The sequence below is a fragment of the Sarcophilus harrisii genome, chromosome 2 (assembly GCF_902635505.1).
Source record: "Sarcophilus harrisii chromosome 2, mSarHar1.11, whole genome shotgun sequence".
Taxonomy (NCBI): Eukaryota; Metazoa; Chordata; class Mammalia; order Dasyuromorphia; family Dasyuridae; genus Sarcophilus; species Sarcophilus harrisii.
Window position 1 is genome coordinate 9,227,336 of NC_045427.1, and position 19,669 is coordinate 9,247,004.

The following is a 19,669-nucleotide window of genomic DNA, read 5'->3' on the forward strand; positions in this document are numbered from 1 at the left end:
GGGGCTCCCTCTCTCTTGGGCCCGTCCTCCTTGGGAATGGCTGGCCCAGAAGATGCTCAAGCAGGTAGGAACTTTCTAACATGTAAAAGACCAGGAGAGGAGAAAGTCCTGGGGGAGATTCCAGAACAGAGGAAATAACCTTCCTTCTATCAATGGCTGCTGTGAGAGTTCTGAGTGAAGACTATGGGTGGACCCCTTCTCAGAATCGGGCTTTCAAATACAAACAACAAAAACCACACCGTAATGCAAAGGGACCCAATTATACTGAAATGTGGTTCTTAAAATACGTTTTATATTTATGTTTTATAAATTAAATCACAGTCCCCCCAAGAAAAGCTCTTCTGCTCTATAGGGATAAAGAAGTGTCCAGTCCTCAGATAAAGCCCCTAAAAATGACCATCTCCCTCTAACACCCCCTTTTTCCATTGCTGTTACAGACCCTGGAAGTAACCCTAGATTTCACTGACACCGTATTTACTTATGATACAGTCGTGTATTTACTTTGCCTCCACCATTCTATTGACTTTGTCACATATATTTGTCTACATTTGAGTACTTACTTTATCTGGTCATGTATTTACTTATTTCACCCAAAGGGTTGGGTCTTTGTAGAAAGGGCCCAATTTCAGTTTAATCTCTACCCCTGGCAGCTAGCAGAGTGCACAGTGAAAAAGTCCGTGTTCAGTGAACTGGAATATGGCATGGTAACCGTAATAGACTCTCGCCATGCTTCCTGCTCTGCTCTACACTTTATCTATTCCGTCCCCCAACATAACATCCAGAAGGGAAGATATAAGCCAGTGGCCTGACCACGGCAGAGAACAGAGGACCTGTCAGTTCCCTCGAAATGAATACTGTGTGCTACCCACAGACAGAGGCTAAAGTCCCACTGGCAGGCCTGGAGACCATCCCTCGCCGGCTCATGGACGGACTAAGGCTCTTCCCAGTGCATGTGGTTTGCAAGAACATCTTTTAAACCGGGATCGCTCTCCTGTCCAATGACCTTCCCTCAGACCTCACTCCCCCCGACCTCTCTGTGGCTTGTGTGCTTGTCACGCCCCCTAAGCCTTCAAGATCCCATTCTCCCTTGGTTTCCGTCCTCTCCGTCTGACCTCTTCTCATTCTTGTGGCCTCCAGTTCACACTTGCTAATAGTTGTGTGTGTGTGTGTGTGTGTGTGTGTGTGTGTGTGTGTCCCTTTCTTTGGCATTAAAAATCCTTTCACACCCTGGCCCCATCTTCCCTTTCCAGTCTTTTTTACAACTTCCTCTCTTCCTCTCCTGTATATACTGAGCTCCAGGGACTTCAGCCTCCTCACACAAAACACTCCCCAGCCGGATTCTGGCCGTCTTCACTGGTTTCTCTTCTGCCTGGAATTCTCTCCCACCTCCTTTTCTTCTCCTGGCTTTCCTAGCTTCAAGTCCCAACTAAAAATCTCTCCTTCTGTAAGAAACCAGTCCTGATCTTCCTTAAGGCTAGTTCCCCCCTCCTCCCTCTCTGCCTCCCTCCAAGACCCATGATCCCCAGCAAATTACTTGACTAGTCTGTGCCTTGGTTTCCTCATCTGTCACATGGGAACAATGTGACAAATCAAGCCCTTCTCCGCCATCTCTATCCCACGACACTGCTGTCTCTAGTGATCACGAAACGAGACATGAGGGCGAGACTCACCAACACACTCACAGACGGGGAACTCGGCCTGAGCTCTCTTGGAGGGGGTGTCCAGCAGGTTCTTGGTGGGGGTGTCCAGGTACTTGAGAGGAGACTCCAAGAAGCCCCGGAGATTGGGAGTGGCTGTGTGCTCCTGCTTGATGGGGGTCTCCAGGCCTCCTTCCTCTGCTTCCAGGCAGGTGGTAGAAATCACAGCCACAGAACCTGAGGCTTCGATCTTCATCTGTTTGCGGGACCGCCCCGAAAAGGGGCTATCGGGGCGTAGGACGCAGGAGGCCAGTTGCTCGGGGGAGCAGGCAGGGGCTGGGGGTGCGGCCGCAAGGCCGAAGTTGTCCCCGAACTCGGCTTCAAACTGCTGGAACAGCTCCTCCAGCTTGTCATCGGCCGGGACCAGGGGGACAGTGGGGCTGGACTGCAGGGCGGCGGCGAGGCTGGGACAAGCCATTTCCTGAGTAGGGGGCAGAAGGCTACCCCCAGAGGGACCTGGTGCAAATAATGCATGGGGAGGGGCTGGGGCTGCGGGCACGGAGGCGCCCCTGCAGGCAGGCAGAGGAGGGGTGACGCCTGCCTTCGGGGCCCCCGGAGTGGGGCTCCTCAACACTTCCAGGTTGATCTGGCGGACAGGCAGGAAGCGAGGGTGAGAGTCACGGACCTTGGGCTTCTTAATTTGCACTATCTTCCTGGTGACCGTCTTGAGACCCAGGGCCCGTTTTTCACCCCCCACCAGGCCACCGACCGCAGTCAGCTGTTTCTTCTTCTTCTCCTTGGCTGGTTTGTCCAGGGGTCGAGGGGTCCCGGGAATCGGAGGGGCCCACCAGCCCCGGGTGGGGGGCACCGAGGAGGCCCTGGGGCAGCCACCGTTCTGGTTCTGCTCGAGGAAGAGGCTGCGCTTGTGATGCAGGTGCTGTTGCAGGGTCGACTGGACCTTTCGGTGGGTGTCGGGATCTGAGGACGGAGTGGGCGCCTCCTTCCGGGGACTGGGCGTGGGCGCAGGGGGGGAGCGGGGCTCCACCTTGATCTTGGGCTTGGTGGGCAGGGCCTCGGGCCGTTTGAAAGATGAGGGGATGTAGTCGTTGGAGCCACCCAGAAGCTGCTCCAGTTCAGCCATGGGGTCAGGACCGGTGCGGGGGACAGGCCAGGAGGCGCAAGGTGCCACTGGGGGGTTCTCTGGGCCCCAGACCTCGGGAAACTCAGTGCGGGGGGCTACCGGAGGGAAGGCAGAACTCTCGGGAGCACAAGACTGAGGCTCTTCCGGGGGGCCCACAGGCCACGGGGAGGTCCGAAGGTAGGACTGAGGAGGTCGGAAAGCAGGATTTGGGGATAAGGCCTTGGACTGTGGGCAGGGAGATGGCTGGGGCAGGGTGGAGGAGAGCTGGGTGAGGGCTTCTATGGCGATGGCTGTCTGCAGGCTGATGTTTTTCTCCTTGGCGATGTTTAGGGCACTCTCCGAAAGTGGCAGACCATTGGGCGAGTGCAGCTGGGGAGCGTCAGGGCTGAGAAGGGTCCCGGGGCCCAGTGCTGGGAGGCCCACTTCAGCAGGGTGAAGGGGCCCAGGAGCAGGGAGGCCCACTTCAGCAGGGTGGAGGGGCCCAGGAGCTGGGAGGCCCACATCACCAGGATGGAGGGGCCCGGGAGCAGGGAGGCCCACTTCAGCAGGATGGAGGGGCCCAGAAGCAGGGAGGCCCACTTCACCGGGATGAAGGGGCCCAGGAGCAGGGAGGCCCACATCCCCGGGATGGAGGGGTCCGGGTGCAGCAGGGAGGCCCACATCCCCGGGATGGAGGGGTCCGGGTGCAGCAGGGAGGCCCACTTCACCGGGATGGAGGGGCCCGGGTGCAGCAGGGAGACCCACTTCATTGGGATGGAGGGGCCCGGATGCAGCAGGGAGGCCCACTTCACCAGGATGGAGGGGCCCAGGTGCAGCAGGGAGGCCCACTTCACTTGGAGGCAACGACTCTGGAGGCCGAGACCGGTCTTCCCCTCCCCCCACAGCTACAGATTTGATCTTTCCCTCCAGCCACTCGAGGTAGTCAGGACACTCGGGCCCATCACAGTTGCAATTGGGTGGCTTCATACCGTGGCGGGCCAGTGCCAGGGCCGTCTGAAGGGTGTCCAGGTCCTCTCCCCCCGCAGAATAGCTTTCGGGGCCAGGTTGAGGGCCACTGAGGTTGCCGCCACCCTCCCGGCTCATCTCCCTATTGAAGGTCTCATAAAGGCGAGTGCTGAGGGCCCCGTAGGAAGAGACGGCTTCGGCCACCGCCGAGAAGGCCACGAGGTCATGGGCATCTTCTGGGTGGGCAGCATGAGCGGGGCTGGGGGAAGGTTCCCAATCAGGCTTCTGGTTGACCTGCCATACTCCCCCAACCCCCAGTAGTCCCGGCCCAGCCGGTTCTCCGGCCCCATTGACTGGGGCCCTGGGAGTGTTCAGCCGCCGTTCCTCCCCATGGTACACTGGCCCTGGGTCCATCCGGCCTGGGACGGGTCCATCAACTGGGCTTCCCTCCAAGCCTGTCTGGGGAAGGGGGTGGGGAGGAGAGGAAGAACAAGAGAAGTAGGTGAGCCACACTACATGACCGTCGGCCTGTTACAGGTCACAGCAAACCCTGCCCAGACATTCTGGCACTGCACGCCCTACCCCACTGCCATTATTTCCAAAGGATAGATCATCTCCCCCCGGAAACAAGTGAGAATAGATCATATATACACCTCGCAAAGTTTACAATGTGCTCCACCAAAAGACATTAGACCCTTACAAACCCCGCAAAGCACAAAGTGCAAGAATGAATCCCATCTCCTACTTTATAGAATATAAATAAAGAGAAACAGTGTAAAGATTTTCAGGCTTCATTAGTGTTGGTTCATTTTGCTCATTTGTTCTGCTTCTTAAAAAAAAAAAAAAGTCTCTCTTTTAAGGGATGGTTCACCATGAAGGAAAATATTTGAGAATGATGGTGATGCAAAAAAAAAAAAAAAAAATTACACTTAAACATTGTTTTAAAAGGCAATTGAATTTTGATTAAAACTTGGTCTACAAGGAAACATTTGTCCTCTTATAGAATGTTGCAGGGTAGGGGGTGGGGGAAGCATATGGACTGAAATGTTGCATATGCCATTATATTTTGGTGTAACTGATTTTTTCTCATAAAGCACAAAGCAAAGGGAAATTAGACAGAACACAATGCAAGGAAGACAGAATGAAACACTTCCTCTTTTTCTATAGAAAGTGAGGGAGTCAAAGGGTGGAATACATTAGGAATATCAGGAAGCACTAGAGAGAAAAGCAGGGATCTCTCAATATAAGAAGGAGCAGGTGCCCGGGCAATATTGGCTATGGCATCTTCAGGTCTCTGGGTGGCTGAGGTCACCCTAATGACCATCACAAGATTCCTCGTTACAAGGGAGAAACCAATTTCTCAGCCAGAAAGTCAGGGCTATAATTGTCCTGGACTTTTCCTAGCTGGCCCCAGCAACAGGAGCTAAGATCTCGCATACGGAAGAAGCACATGATTGTGGAAAGAGTTCTAGATTGCAGGTAGAGTTAAGGTCTGTGGAATCAGGGACTTATGCTGTGAAAAGTCTGCTGACTTGTCTCTAAGGAGAGGTAGGACTGAGGATGGGCTACAAGATTCCCCCAAGTTTTTTTCAACTTTGATCATGGATCATGATGCTAGAAACATGTTTACTAAGGGATTAAGACCAGGGAGCCGTGATTAACAGATAATCTCGGTCACAGCTGGGGAAGTCAGAGCCAGGCACTAAATTCCTAAACTACAGGATCTCCGAGTTGGAAGGGATCTCCAAGAATATCTAACCCAACCATTTCCGAATGAGAATTTCCTTGATAGCAAATGGTCACTCAGCCTTGCACTAGTCAACTTCTGACACCAGGGAACTCCTAAGGTTCGTCACAGTCTCGGAGAGTTTAGGCTTTAGTTTTGGCACAAATTTCCTTTCTTTGAAGTAATAACTCTGGATTTGTAAATGAGTTTGTAATAAGGTCGCTGGAATTCAGTTTCCTTCTCTGTAAAATGAGGACACCAAACCAGATGGTCTTTAAGATTCCTTTTGGATCCAAATCCAGCATTCTATATTACAGAGAGGCAAGCAGAGTGAGACTCAATAAAGAAAAAGAAATCCTGACCACAAGAATTGTCTGAGAGTATTAACAAGCTGGCATGTAGCTACTGGCTTTAATGGGCATTTCTAGGTCTCGCTGTAAATGAGGGAGTCAGACTCCAAGGTCTCTAAAGCTCATCTCTGCTCTAACACCTCTATCCATAGTCACTGAGCTACTGTCACTCAGGACTGAACTCAGAATGCCTGGAAGAGAAGGTATTCTGCCCATCTCAGGCAGCTGGATGATAGAGGAAATAGAGCATGGAACAGGAGATTAGAAAGATCTGAGTTTGAATCCTGTCTCAGACACTTATTAACTGTGTGACTCTGGGCAACTCAACTAATTTCTCTCTGCTTTGATTTCCTCATCTGTAAAATGAAGACATTTATTGTCTTGAAGACAATAAGATCATCTGCTTCTTAGAATTGTTGTCTGGCTCCAGTGAGATAACAAATATTAAAGGCTTTGCAAATGTTCATTTACTCCTTAAATGTTAGTGACCATTATTATTTATTATAATTTCTTACCACTCCTTGACCAAAGACAATTTAATCACAGAGTCTCGGGGAATAGCTCAGAATAGGAAAGGCCTCAAAAATCAACTCTGAGGTACCACTACACCCCTCTCAGATTGGCTAAGATGACAGGAAAAGATAATGATAAATGTTGGAGGGGATGTGGGAAGACTGGGACATTATTACATTACTGGTGCAGTCGTGAACTGATCCAACCACTAGGGAGAGCAATTTGGAAATAGGTCCAAAGGGCCATTAAACGGTGTGTATCCTTTGATCCAGCAATGTTACTCCTGGGCTTATATCCCAAAGAGATCTTAAAGGAGGGAAAGGGACTCACATGTGCAAAAATGTTTGTAGCAACCAGAAGCTGGAAACTGAGTGGATGCCCATCAACTGGAGAATGGCTGAATAAATTATGGTATATGAATGTTATGGAATATTATTGTTCTGTAAGAAACTATCAGCAGGATGATTTCAGAAAGACCTGGAGAGACTTACACGAATTGAAGCTAAGTAAAATGAGTAAAACCAGGAGAACACTGTACACAGCAACAACAAGATTATGTGACCATCGATTGTGATGGAATGGGCTCTTTTCAAAAGCCAGTGGATTCAGGCTATCTCCAACAGACTTGTGATGAAGAGAGCTAGAGAGGGGACTATGGGGCTGCACGTGGATCACAAATAGTATTTTCACCTTTTGTTGTTTTTGCTTTTGGTTTTCTTTCTCATTTTTTTTTTTTCTTTTTGATCTGATTTTTCTTGTGCAGCACGATAAACGTGGAAATATATATAGAAGGAAAGCACATTTTAAACACATACTGCATTACTTGCTGTTTAGGGAGTGAGAAGGGAGGGAGAAAAAATCTGGAAAACAAGGTTTTGCAAGGGTGAATGCTGAAAACTATCTTTGCCTAGATCGTGAAAATAAAAGACTATTATTTAAAAAAAAAAAAAAAAATTAATCCCTCTGTCAAACTGACAGCTGAACAGGATTTCTCCTAGCAAGGAAAAGGCTATCCAGTCTCTTCTTGAGGACGACCAGGGTGAGGAAGTCCTTTAGTCCCCAGACAGCCCGTTCCTTGTTTGCTTAGTCTATTTTGTCTTTAGGTAAGTCCTCCCTTAGCTCAATCCCCAATCTGCCTTAGCAGTTTCTCTTCATTGTTCCCGGTGCTGGTCCCTGAGACAAGTCTCTCTGAGAGCCCTTCAAGTAATTGATGACTGCCCCTTCCCCCCTCATCTAAGGGCCCCAGACTAAGCGTCCGTAAATCCCCCTATGGTCCTGCCCCAGCCTAGTTGCTCTTCCAGGAGTATCTATAGATGTCTCCCAGAGTGGTCTGCTCAGAAGAGAAACCTATAGCCAGCACCCACTCACACCCCCCTCCCCCATCAGCACACTACCCCTCTCAAAGCAGTCTAAGATGGATGTAGTGTGTGATGGGGATTGGGAGGAAGTGAGCAGAGTCCCCCCTCCCCAACAATATCACACTGGCTCCTCTCGCCCTTGGGATCTCTAAGGGTTAATTCAAAAGAGACCATTTCTCTGCCTTGTGATAAGAGCCTTTTTTCTTTAGCTGAGTTAATTCACAGGCACAAGCCACTGCTCTGTTCTTTGTTCCTCTGGCAGAGAGAGCAAGGAGATAACTATCACAGCCTCTCGCTCAGCAGCCCCCAACCCCCATCACGTTCCCCAAACATCCAGCCCCCTCAAAAGGAAGAGCAAATCCTTCTATTCCCCAAGCCCCCAGTGGCCGGGAGCCGGCTGGAAGCCCACTGGCTCTCTGTGCTTTATTAGGATAGATTCCTAAGGGCAGCTCAATTATTCATCTGTTAGAACACTCCTCTCCTGGGAATTGCTGATGAAATAAAGCTCTCAGAGTGGAAAATCACCTTTAGAAAAAAACTCCTTTCCCTACAGAGAAATAGTCTGTCCACCTGTCCCAGGGCGTCTGCCGGACTGTGGCTGGGGACCGGCAGCCATCGGGGAAGTCAGAGCCCGTCAACCTGTGAGCTACCTGGGGGGGGGGGGGTCCCCTCCTCCCCATAATGCATCTGCTACATTCTATCTGCCGGGGCTTTGTATGTGCATCCCAGCCCCTGCACTACATTGTCTCGGTTACATTATATTCCTCTTATTGTGTCTGAGCAATTACTGTCAGTCTCCTCTGGGGATGAATCCCCCCTCCCGCAATGAGCTTCTCCAGGGGACAAGGGAATAGTTGGTAAATAACTATTATCTATTGAAAATAATCTCTCAAGGATTTATTTCCTCTCCTATTGGACAGGAAGGAAAGGAAAATTTACTGACAGGAAAGGAGTACTGGGCTGAAGGGTAGGAGCCTCTAGATTGAAATCAATGCCCTCCCCCATGGTGTTAAGGCACAGGAATATTCCTCCTCCCCCCACCTCCATTCTTGCCCCAAGATCCAGTTTACAGAACCTGCTTCACTGGTCTCAGAGATCCGCCTTTCCTCCCTCCCGACCTCCTCAGCCCTTTCCACTCCCCAGGAACCCACCTTGATCACAGACTCTGTTACACTCCCCCCTCCCCCCCAGCTTTCACTGAAGTTTCAGGCCTCTCAGGCGGGCAGAGCTCCGCTCCCCACTTCCCCCAGGGCAGCACCGCCTGGAGGGGAGCAGACCGGGATGGGGGTGGGAAGGCAGCCGGGCCCTCCCACTGGGGAAGTCTCTGCAGCTGTGTATACAAACCAAGAGTGTTCAAGCACACCAGATTTCTGGTCCTGCCCGAAACTGGGGCTCTCTGCAGCCCCTGCCCTCAGTTCCCCTCTAGGGCTGGGCCCAATCCAACTCCCCCCATAACCTCCTGCCCGTCCAGAAAGGCACCGGCTTCCTGGCTTCAGCCTTCTTCCACTGCCCCCCCCAGCCCCCACCCCTGCCGGGCCACCCCCAAGAGAGCGCAGCCTCCGGTCAGCTCACTCCCACCCCCAGGCAGGGTCTCTGCAGGGAGAGGGTCCCAGCCAGTCTCTCTCTTTCCCGGTCAGTCCCTCAGATTGGGGGTTGGGCAGATCCCTGAAACCGGGGGCTGCAGGGTTCCCGCCCCTTTCCCTTTCCCCTTCCCCAGGGGCCAGAAGAACGTGACAAGCCCCAGCTCCCTCCCGGCAGAGCTAAGCAGGAAGCCGCTGCAGCAAGCGACCAGAGGCACTGGAGCAGCAGCAGCAGCAGCAGCAGCAGTCCCGCCCCCCCGCCCCTGCCTCAGCCGGGGCTGAAGGGGCCATTACCTCAGGCACCCCGCACACGTACCGACACGTACCAGCAGGTCCCCCTGCAGTGGAGTCCAGGGGAAGACTGGCCCGCTCGAGGGTCTTGAATGGGGGCTGGGGAGAGGCAGGCTCACTCGGTCGGCACCCACAGCCCCAGCATGGCCCCGGCCCGGCCCAGCCCAGCCCCGCCCTGCCCAGTCCCTCCCTCAATCCCTCCCCCGCTCCTGGCCAACTTCCCTGCCCCCTCCCCAGTCTTCTAAATCTAGCCAAGAGAATAAGGAGCAGGGAAGATCCGAAAGCACCCAAAAGCAGCCCCTTCCCCCTCCCACTTCTCTCCCAAGCTCTGCAGCCACATCTCCAGTTCTCCAAGACTTCTCTCCCCATTTCCCCAGCCTCCCCCTCCCTTCCCCCCCCCCCAGCGTCTATATATAGTGGCAGCCCAGTGGGGAAAAGGTGTTCAGGTAACCGAGCTCTTAAGATTGCTCTAAGTTGCCCCTGGGCATTGCATGGTTCCTCTCCCTCTCTCCAAGGCCCCCAGGCCAGTGTTGCTCCAAGTGGGCACAAAATACTAAGTCCTTAGTGGCGGCATCCTATCATTCCGAAGGCGCTGGCGCCCAGCAAAATGCCCCTGCAGCCCTTCCCCCGAACCTAGAGACACCACCTCCAGCCCTTCCCCCGCAGCATAGAACAATATCCCGAACCCAGAAACACCATCTCCTTCACAGAATTCAAGCTCTGGAAGGGACATTATCTAACTCATTTTACAAGAGGAAATCAGATCGGTCATCCCCGACAACCTGTTTGCTCAGTAGCCCATGCTAGGTTCCCCCTTTACAGCCCCCTCACAAAGGTCTCCCTCAAACTAGTCTTGGTGTGAGACAGAATCGCGATCTATCCAAGAGGCAAGATTAAAAGCTCTCTGGGTGAGAAGCCCAATTCGAAATGAGAACATTCAAGAAAAGCCGAGCAGCTCTCCTTCCAGAGTTATTGGAAAGGACCGGAGCTGGAATCACGAAGATCTGAAGAATAAGGATCATAAAACTGGACTTAGCAACTGCGCTCTGTACCCCAAGGAGGCCACTGATAAGAAACAAGTCCCCGTTTGTGCCAAAATAGCCACAGGAGCACTTTTGGTGAGGGCAAAGGTGATGTCCATCAATTGGGGAACACTTTTAAACAAACTGTGGTTCACGAATGGAGTGGAATATTACTGTGTGTAAGAAATGATGTGTGTGATGGGTAGCAAAAAGCCAGAGATCTATAGGAACGGATACAGAATAGAGGAAGCAGAATTAAGAAAATACTACATAGAGACCACAGCAATGTAAATAGAAAAACTGCGCACCAGAAAATTCAAAGGAATATAACAAAGATATAAAGATCACGAGGGGCTCCAAGAGATGTGAGGAATCACTCCCAACCTCTTACTTCATGGAGAGGAGGAACATGGGCATTACACATGGCACGAATTTTGGACTTTCTCGATGTATAGATCAGTTGTGCTGACTGTCCATCTCCCTGAAAATTTTCTGTCATAAGGGGTGACTCTTGTGGAAGGACAGGGAGAGACACATAAGGGATACCATGGTGATATAAGAAAGAAAAAACCAATTTTTTTTTTTTTTTTTTTTAAGATCACTGATAACTTTGGAGAGAGCAGAGTAAGAGGAAAGGAAGTGGAGGCACACATTGTAGATCAGTTTTTTAATCAAGATTCATGTAACTGAATGTGGGGGGGGGGTCAAGAAAATATGATTTAGTATCAGTAAATGTTTGGTTTGTAAACCTATTTTAAAGAGCCACATAAAAATTTCTTGGGCAAAAAAGGTGATAGTGGAAAAAATTTAAGGAGCTCTGTTGTATCTGTTGATCTTCTCAAGGAGTTTATCCACTGAAAGAGATGTAGGATGAGAGCAGGGATGGAAGGATGAAGTGAGAGGATGTTTTTTTGTTTGTTTGTTTGTTTTTTGAAAGATGGGGAAAACAGGGGAATGATTAGCTGGGAGACTGAATAAGAGAAGAGGCAATCTTTTAGAGAATATAGGATGGAATGGGTTTATCCATGCAGAAGGTCAAATTGTAGAAAGGAGTAAAGTCACTTCTTTGTGTGGGACAGGAGTAAAGAAGGATAGAGGAACAAAAGGCACTTGAATGATAGAAGATGGGGGAGAAGAGGGAGCTCATGACAAATGGCTTCATTGATTTTTCTCTGAAGAACATGAGGCAAAATTTTCAGCTGAGAAGGTGGAGAGGAGGCAAACCACAGGAGATTTGAGAAGGGATGAAAAGGCTTGCAAAGACTCACTCTGGAGACCGGGAGAGTGTGTTGATGAGGGAGCTCTAATAGAATTGTCTAGCAGCACCGAGGACCCAATTGAGGTTGTGCAACATAAATTCATAGTAAACCCAGAGCAGTTGCTTAATTTTCTCTTTCATTCACTAACATGTGAAGGAGAAAAAGCAGTGGAGGGTAGAAGTGATCCAAGACTGAGACCTGGTTAAATGCTAAATTTTCGCTACTTGATGTGATGTACTACCCACTTTCCATCATTTCCTTTGCCGAGTGCACATGGCTTACAAAGCACGGCCTCTTTAATTATAACCCTTCCAACATTTTTGTTGGACAATGTCCCGATCCTAAACAACCAGCATAAATCCCTCCATCTGCATAAACAAATTGACAACTCGGCTAAGTTTGGACGCTTCCTTGCTAACTTATGAGTGGAGTTCATGTGGATAGCACCCACAATGGACATTTTGATTCTTCTCCTGGATCCTTGCCTTTTTATAGATTCCCCATCCATAAGTAGAATGCTTGTTGTTACATCTGCCAAATCAGGATTATCATTATTGTACAAAGCATACAGGACTCTGGGAATACCCCAAAGTTTCTAGCCTAGCAGGAAAACCTAGAAAATGATCATTGTCATATTGAAAAGCATTTGAAGATTTACAAAATGCTTTCCTCACAGTAACATGGGAGGTCACGTCGTGCCATCATGATAATATAAGGTTTGGTTCATAGTCACACAGCTAGTTGTTGAGGCCAGAGTTTAAATCCAGATTTGCCTTCCACTGCATCACACAATTTCCTTAAGAGAAAATTAATGGACATCATGGGCTCTCCCCCACTGATGTCAGCATCCACTCACAGCTTTTCCCTTTAAGCTCCGTGCTTCCTGGAACGTTTTGCTTGCTCTGAGGCAGAGCTCTAACTATACTCATCCTTTCCCCGAACCAAATCCCGTAATGATCAATTAATCCCTATATTATTTAAGGCTCCAATCTCTTTCTCGGCCCGTTGCCATTCACACCTTGGGAAACCTCAGTGCTGTTACTATCGCTACTATCTCAATTCCGCTGAATGGGGGGTGGAAGAAGTCATTCACGTGAGGCATCTACTTCAAATGTAAGTTGGAAAAGCTCAACTGGGCTTGAGTGGCAGAAAGTGATTTCTTGACTCCTCCCTAAACCGATTTTTAAAAATCTCCTCTTCTTTCCACTTTTTCAGGTGAGGACAATGGCATTAATGAGAACATATTCTATGAATTTTCCTCCTTCTCTACAACTCCTAATACCTTAACAGCAATCACTTGACATGTGTTTAATAAGCACCTACTATATATATATATATATAGGCCCAGGAGATAATATATCAAAAAATGATAGGGGAGAAAAAATATCTACATATATGTGTAAATATGTATTATGCACATAGGCAGCTCTAGTATCTAGTAACTAAGGATGTTCCCTCTCCCATGCAGCCCAGATCCTATCTCTTCCACTCTTCTCCAGCAGATCAGCCATGATTCCAGTAGTTCATCATTTTGGCTCTTTTCTTCCATCTCTACTTAGTTATTGATTCTTTCTATTCTGACTAGAAACATGCAGAAGTCTTCCCCATCCTTTCCAGATGGATCCTGAATCTCTCCTTCACTTTCTTTAGCAGAGTTCCAACAAACTCTGTCCCTACTGGTTGCCTGAAAGGGCCCCTGACCCAGACTTTCCCCACCCAAATCAAGCGTTCCTCAGGCTCCGGCTCTGGGCCAGCTGGCATCCATTCTACACTGAGGTGTTAATAGCTTGAAAGGCCCTGAATTGATCTCTCTTACAGAACTCTTCTACTTTAAACAACCATCTTATTTAGACAAAAGCTCGCAAAGCATTTTTGGGATCACACAATTCATTTTTGTTCTTCATACAACTCCTGTAATGGCAGGTGCTTTTAGGAAACTGAAGCTTGAAGAACCTTGCCCAGGGTCTGCTTTATAAATATAAATATTTATAAGCACTGGAGATATGAAAAGAAGCACAAGATAGTTAACTCACACCTCCATAACATGTCTGTGGTCCATCTGTTCAGGAGAAGCTGCTTGTGCCACAGGACATTTCCCCATTGTCAGGACCACTAAATAAATCTCTCTAACAGATTCCCCTCAGAGTGACTCCCCAAACAACTCAGAAGCTCAGCAGCATCACCGAGGCTAAAGCAGAAAGTGGACACGAGTATCAATGTAAGGGGAGCCCAGCAGTAGCACCTACACTACAGAAAAAAGTAGGCATAAGCATCAGTGTAAGAGGAGAACTGGCTCAGAATCCCAATTCTGACATGTCCTAGCTATGTGAGTCCCGGGGGTTTCCCTTCTCTTCTGAGCCTTAGTTTTCTAATCTGCAAATCAGATACAAGAACAACTTCTGTAGCTACTTCACAGGGTCCTTGTAAACCTTTCAGGGCTTGTTGCAGTTCAGGCTGCTTACAGAGACTCTTTTTGCGGCTGAGAGTCAACCTATTTGTCAAGGACTCCCTCACTTGTGGATTCCAAAGCAGTGAAACCTGTTAATATCATCTCAGTTTGCTTCCCCTCCCTCCAGATTTCAAAGAAGTTTTATTTAAAAGGAAATTAAAAGGCTGAATAAGAACAACTTGTCTTTACCATATTAATTTTTGCAGACTCCTACATTTGGATCCTCTTATGGGAGAAGCCACTGAAAAGAGGAACTTGGTGATGAGACTGCAATTGTTTCATGTAATTCTAAGTGCTCCTCCCCAAAACCAACTTTAGTTTGCAAAGAAAAGGGCTCAAAGTCAGAGTGTTTGAATACTAGTACCACATCTGGGTTGTTCACAAAAAACCAGTATGTACCCACGGCCCTGGACAAATCGTAACGTACGGGAAGTCACCGTACCGATCGGCAGAAAGGTACCGCCAGAAAAACTTGGAAAGAGCGACGCAGAGGCAAGTAAGCAGGACCAGGAGAACAACTTACACAATGACCACAAGATGTAAAAGAAAAAGTCATTAAGGCTGCAGAACCCTCCTTCCCTGAATCAACCTATTATGTAGCAGGGATTGTCACATTTTTAACTCTTTACTCTCAGTGCTTAGTATAAGTGCTTTGGTGGATTCTTTTCCCTTCGTGATTCGTGGATGCTTTTTCCCTTCATTCATTTAAGACTTTATTTTATTTCTAAAGGCATCAGCAAGAAAATCTGAGCTACTGGACACCATAACATATACCTACATTATAAATAAGATTGTGACACATTATTAATAATGTATTTGCTGATATTTCTTATTTTATGTAAATTCATATTATACAAATCCAACTTTACATAAAAATATTCTGGAAAAAAACTGCATTTAAAAAAAATCTGTATTACCCACATGAGCAAAAATATCTGTAACAGCTCTTTTTGTGGTAGCAAGGAACTGGAAATTGAGAAGATGCCCATCAGTTGGGGAATGACTGAATAAGTTATGGTATAGGAAGGTAATGGACTATTATTGTTCTGGAAGAAATGATGAGCAGGCTGATTTCAGAAAAGCCTGGAAAGACTTACATGAAGAACTGAGGCTAAATACAGTAAGCAGAAACTAAAGAATATACCTTATCAGCAAAATTCTGTGATGATCAACTGTGATGGACGTGACTTTTCTCAACAATATGGGGATTCAAGACAATTCCAATAAACTTGGGAAAGAAAATGCCAACCCGCATCCAGGGAGCGAGCTATGGAGACTGAATGTGGATCGAAGCATAGTATTTTCACCTTCTTTGATGCTTGGTTTGCTTTTTCTTTCTTGTGGTTTTCTCCCTCTTGGTCTTATTTTTCTTGTACAACATGACAAATATTGTCATATCATGACAAAATATTTAAAATTCTGGATGAAAACTTATATGTCTCCTAGTCCAAACCCTTTGTTTTATAGATGGGGAAATAGAGGTATAGACAAGGCAATACAGAATATAAAACCCAGGTCATCTCTCTCTAAAAATTAACATATTTCCCATTGAACATTCTGCTCAATCAACCAGCCCCCAGAGAGCAAAATGCAGCAACATCTTTTCTCTGTGTGGGGAAGACATGGGTGATTCATGCCTATTTTCCAGATGGGAAAGTTTTCACCCTTTTCTTGCCATCTCCTACCTGTGTACCTAGCTCAAAATGTCACTGAAGAGGAGGCTGAGAAGCTTGATAAGTCATCTGTATTTTCAAAGACAACTCCATGGCCCCACATAGCCTTTCTAACCTTTACTGCCCCCATGCTCAGACTCTGAAAGTCGAGGCAACACCGGATAAGCCCCTTTGATTGGTTCGTGCCCACATCCCACCAGGCCATACCCCTCTCTTTCAAAAGGCCAAAGACACAGAGAAGAACAATTCCCCTACAGAACAAACTACTTAGAAAAGCATTGTTTCAGGGCTAGAAAAGAACTAAAAGCATAATGGCTAGAGAGCAAACCTTGGAGCTAGAAGACTTGGATTCAAGTCCTGTTAGAAGACTGGATTGGGATCTTGCCTCAGACACGGACAATGCCCCTCCCTTCGATTCTAGTTGGGAATCTCTGAGTTCCTGACCCATCTCCCACAAATCACCCTCCTTGGAAGTTCTCCTGGGTTCTGTTCTCTGAGTCTGATAGACTCCTAGAAGCCATCTTGTTTTTATTTGTTTGTTTGTTTTTAGTTACCTTAACATATGGTTTTTTAATTAAAGTTTTTATTTTCAGAATATATGCATGAATAATTTTCACCCTTATAAAATCTTGTGTTTAAATTTTTCCCTCCCCTCCCTTAAGACAGCTATATATGTTAACCAATGCATTTCTCTAGAAGCCATGTCTTATGGGTAATGAAGACCAGAGTAATTCCTTGGGACCTCCCAGTGGAGATGAGCACCTCCAAATGTACGCTAGAACAGAGCTGGACCGAGGCTCCCAGAACGATGAAGCTGTTCTCCATTCCTCTATAGGAATGGAGTTTCAGGTCTCAGGGAAAGTCCCAGGACTATGCAGTTTCAGGAATATGCCATCTTTCCTCCTTTCCCCAGGAGGTTAGTATAAGTAGTAACAGTACTCCCAGGCTCTGCCTCCTCCCCCTCGGCAAGGCTCCCCCTTCACAAGCACTGCCAGAGGAATAAACACAATCTCCAGTTCAGACCAGATTAAAATGTAACCAGGAAGTGTTTAACAAAAATGGATGAAAATACAATGTAACGTAGATAATGTGAATTTGAAGTTTTCTAAGTCAATGTGCACACAGGGATCCTTTTGAGTTTGCTACTGTTGCTCTAAGACCAACCAAGCTAGTATACTCTTTCTCTTTTCCTCTCTCAAAAGAAGTCACACTGTCCTAGATTTAAACCTAAAAGGGTCCTTTGGTCTCATCTATTCCAATGCTCCCATTTTATAGCCAAAGAAACTGAGATTCCTAGAGAACAAGAGGAATACCAAAAATCACACAGAATTGGAATGGCTGAGGCTCCTCTGATTCCAAATCAAATGTTTTCCCAGACCTAAACATTATGCTTGTCTTCAGGGGCTGCAGACACATGGCCTCAAACTTGCTCAATGCTTTGCTGGGGGCTATGAGAGAATGGATGGGCCTGGATTCAAATCCAGCCTCTGGTACAAAATAACTGGACATGCAACTTCCTAAATGGACGGGCCATTTAAACTCTTTGTTCCTCAGTTTCCTTCTATGAAAAAAGGGGTTAGCTATTGGATTAGACCAGCAAATCAAGCCCCTCTCTAGCTCTGACGTTCTACACAGACCCTATTTGGAGAACATTTAATTTGACACTCTTGCCCCCTGCTTTCCCTAGCCCCCCCCCCCAAGGCCACATAGAGTCTGTCTCTGGCCCAAGTCTCCGGATGGGACTGCCACTCTACAGAGCAGCAGCTGGGGCCCCACCTAAGACAGTCATCTGGGCAATTTTCCAAGCAGGTTACTCCCAAGGGAGAGCCAGTGGTCAGACCGGTTTGGGAAACCCTTGTCCTCTCCTTCCCCCGTGCAACTGTTTTGGTGCTAAGCAGACAGGAAGCCAGCCTGGGATCCCCTCAGAAGAAAGGTGCTAGCGCAGAATGACAGCCAAGGCTTTTGGAAACAGAAAGGAAGGACAGAGATGGGGTATCTCCTGGACACACTGGCTTTAGAACCAGGATGCTCCAGCGCATTTAGGGTTAGCATCCTCCTCTCTGCCCACAGGAACTCCTGGCAGGGACAGTTAAATACTCATAAGTGAAATAATGAGGTTTCTCAGCCTCAGGTATTTATTCCTTGTGTGGCCTCAGTTTCCTGATTTGTAAAAAAAAAAAAAAGTTGGGATCAAATCGTGTCTGCCACTCCCCTGTGACTCTGGGCAAGTCCCTTCAGGTCAAGCCAACAAGCATTTATTAAGAGCCCAGAAGACTGGAAAACAAAAACACCCTATTAAAGTCCTGCTCATCTAATAGGGGAGACAGCTTGCAAACAAGAGTGGATAAGCCAGATGTAGACAGGATAAAAGGAGATAATCTCAGAGAAAAGGCACTGGGATCAAGGCTTGGGGATGGTTTACTGCAGAAGGTGGGACTTTCACTGAGACTTGAAGGAGAGCCAGAAAATGGAAATAAGGGAGGGAGTTCCAGCCACCAGGAACCCGAGGGAAAGGCCTGGAGTCAGGAAAGGGAGTGAGAAAACCTGAGGAGAGCAGAACTGCTCCCTCTCAACAGATCCCAGGGGATGGAGTTAGAACTAAATTGGAGACAGGTCAAAAAGGCTTTCAAAGCCCACCAACAATTCTCTCTGTCTCAGTTTCCTCGTCTGTAAGTGGAGGGGCTTGTTTCCTTCAAGTCTGAGTCATTCTGGGAGCCTCAGAAGCCCCTGAGTCTCAGGAAGCCTCCCCCCAGAGAGTCACAGAACCAGAGACTAGAGCTCCAGTCCAAACCCTCATTTCACAGCTGAGGAAACCCCTAAATATAAACAAGCCCATGTAAGCCTTGAGCGGTGTGGTCAGGATTCCGAACCAGAATTCTGTCCAATTCCAAACTTGGTATCATTTCTACCATCTCAGCAATGCACTTTCTTTAGCAAACAGACCGGTCACATTTTCAGGATGGCAAAGCCCTTTACATCCACTAGCGAATTAGCTTTCTAGCACAACCCCGAGAGGTGGGTGCTTCCATCACCCTGACTTTACAGATGAGGAAACTGAGACTGACACTGTGCTTTTCCCAAGCTCATGTTCGAAGCAGACTCCAGACACCCACCACTCTGCCCGTCAGAGCTGGCCACTGCAGGGCACTGTCTCTACACCGATTTTCTACACGTCACCTCGGCTGACCTCCCAGCAACCCAAGGAAGATCCCACACGAGGAAACAGGTTCAGGTTTCCCTGACCCTGCCAGGAGCGGTCTTTATGTCTGGGTCAGTGAACTGAAGGGAGGCTCCAAGTAGGAAACAGTCTCTAAGTGATGGACAGCTGGCCTGGACACTGCAGGGAGGAAGCTGGAGCAAGCGCGCTGGGGGCGGCTTCCTCCCCTTTCCTCTTTTGTGATCACTTCCCCTTCCTAGGAGCCCGGCCAAAAGGCTGTGGCCACAATCTCTCTCTGCACAGGCTGTAGTGACTTATTCCCTGTTTTGTGTGTGTGTGTGTGTGTGTGTGTGCGCGTGTCAGTCTGCCTCCCAGGCTCTGGCTTTCTTAAACACACACACACACACACACACACACACACACACACACACACACACAAAACAGAGGGAGGGAGGGGAAGAGAAAGAGAGAGAGAGGGGGAAGGAGGAGGAAAAGAAGAAGGGAGAGAGAAAGAGAGGAAGGGAGAGGAAGGGAGGGAAAGGGAAAAAGCGAGAGTGAGCAGTCATGT

The 19,669-nt window shown here is 48.1% G+C and overlaps 1 protein-coding gene across 7 annotated transcripts in view; it reads right to left on the reverse strand.

Annotated features, from left to right (window-relative positions):
- Positions 1 to 19,669, reverse strand: part of TET3 (tet methylcytosine dioxygenase 3) — a 126,824-nt gene that overhangs the window by 46,453 nt on the left and 60,702 nt on the right. For 4 of the 7 annotated variants that reach the window (XM_031949629.1, XM_031949630.1, XM_031949628.1 and 1 more), the window contains one exon: positions 1,671 to 4,182. In XM_031949629.1, coding sequence (XP_031805489.1) covers positions 1,671 to 4,182 — 2,512 coding nt within the window. Of the gene's footprint in view, positions 1 to 1,670; positions 4,183 to 9,566; positions 9,695 to 19,669 lie in introns of those variants that run through there. The other 3 variants (XM_031949633.1, XM_031949634.1, XM_031949631.1) reach the window with 3 other exon arrangements.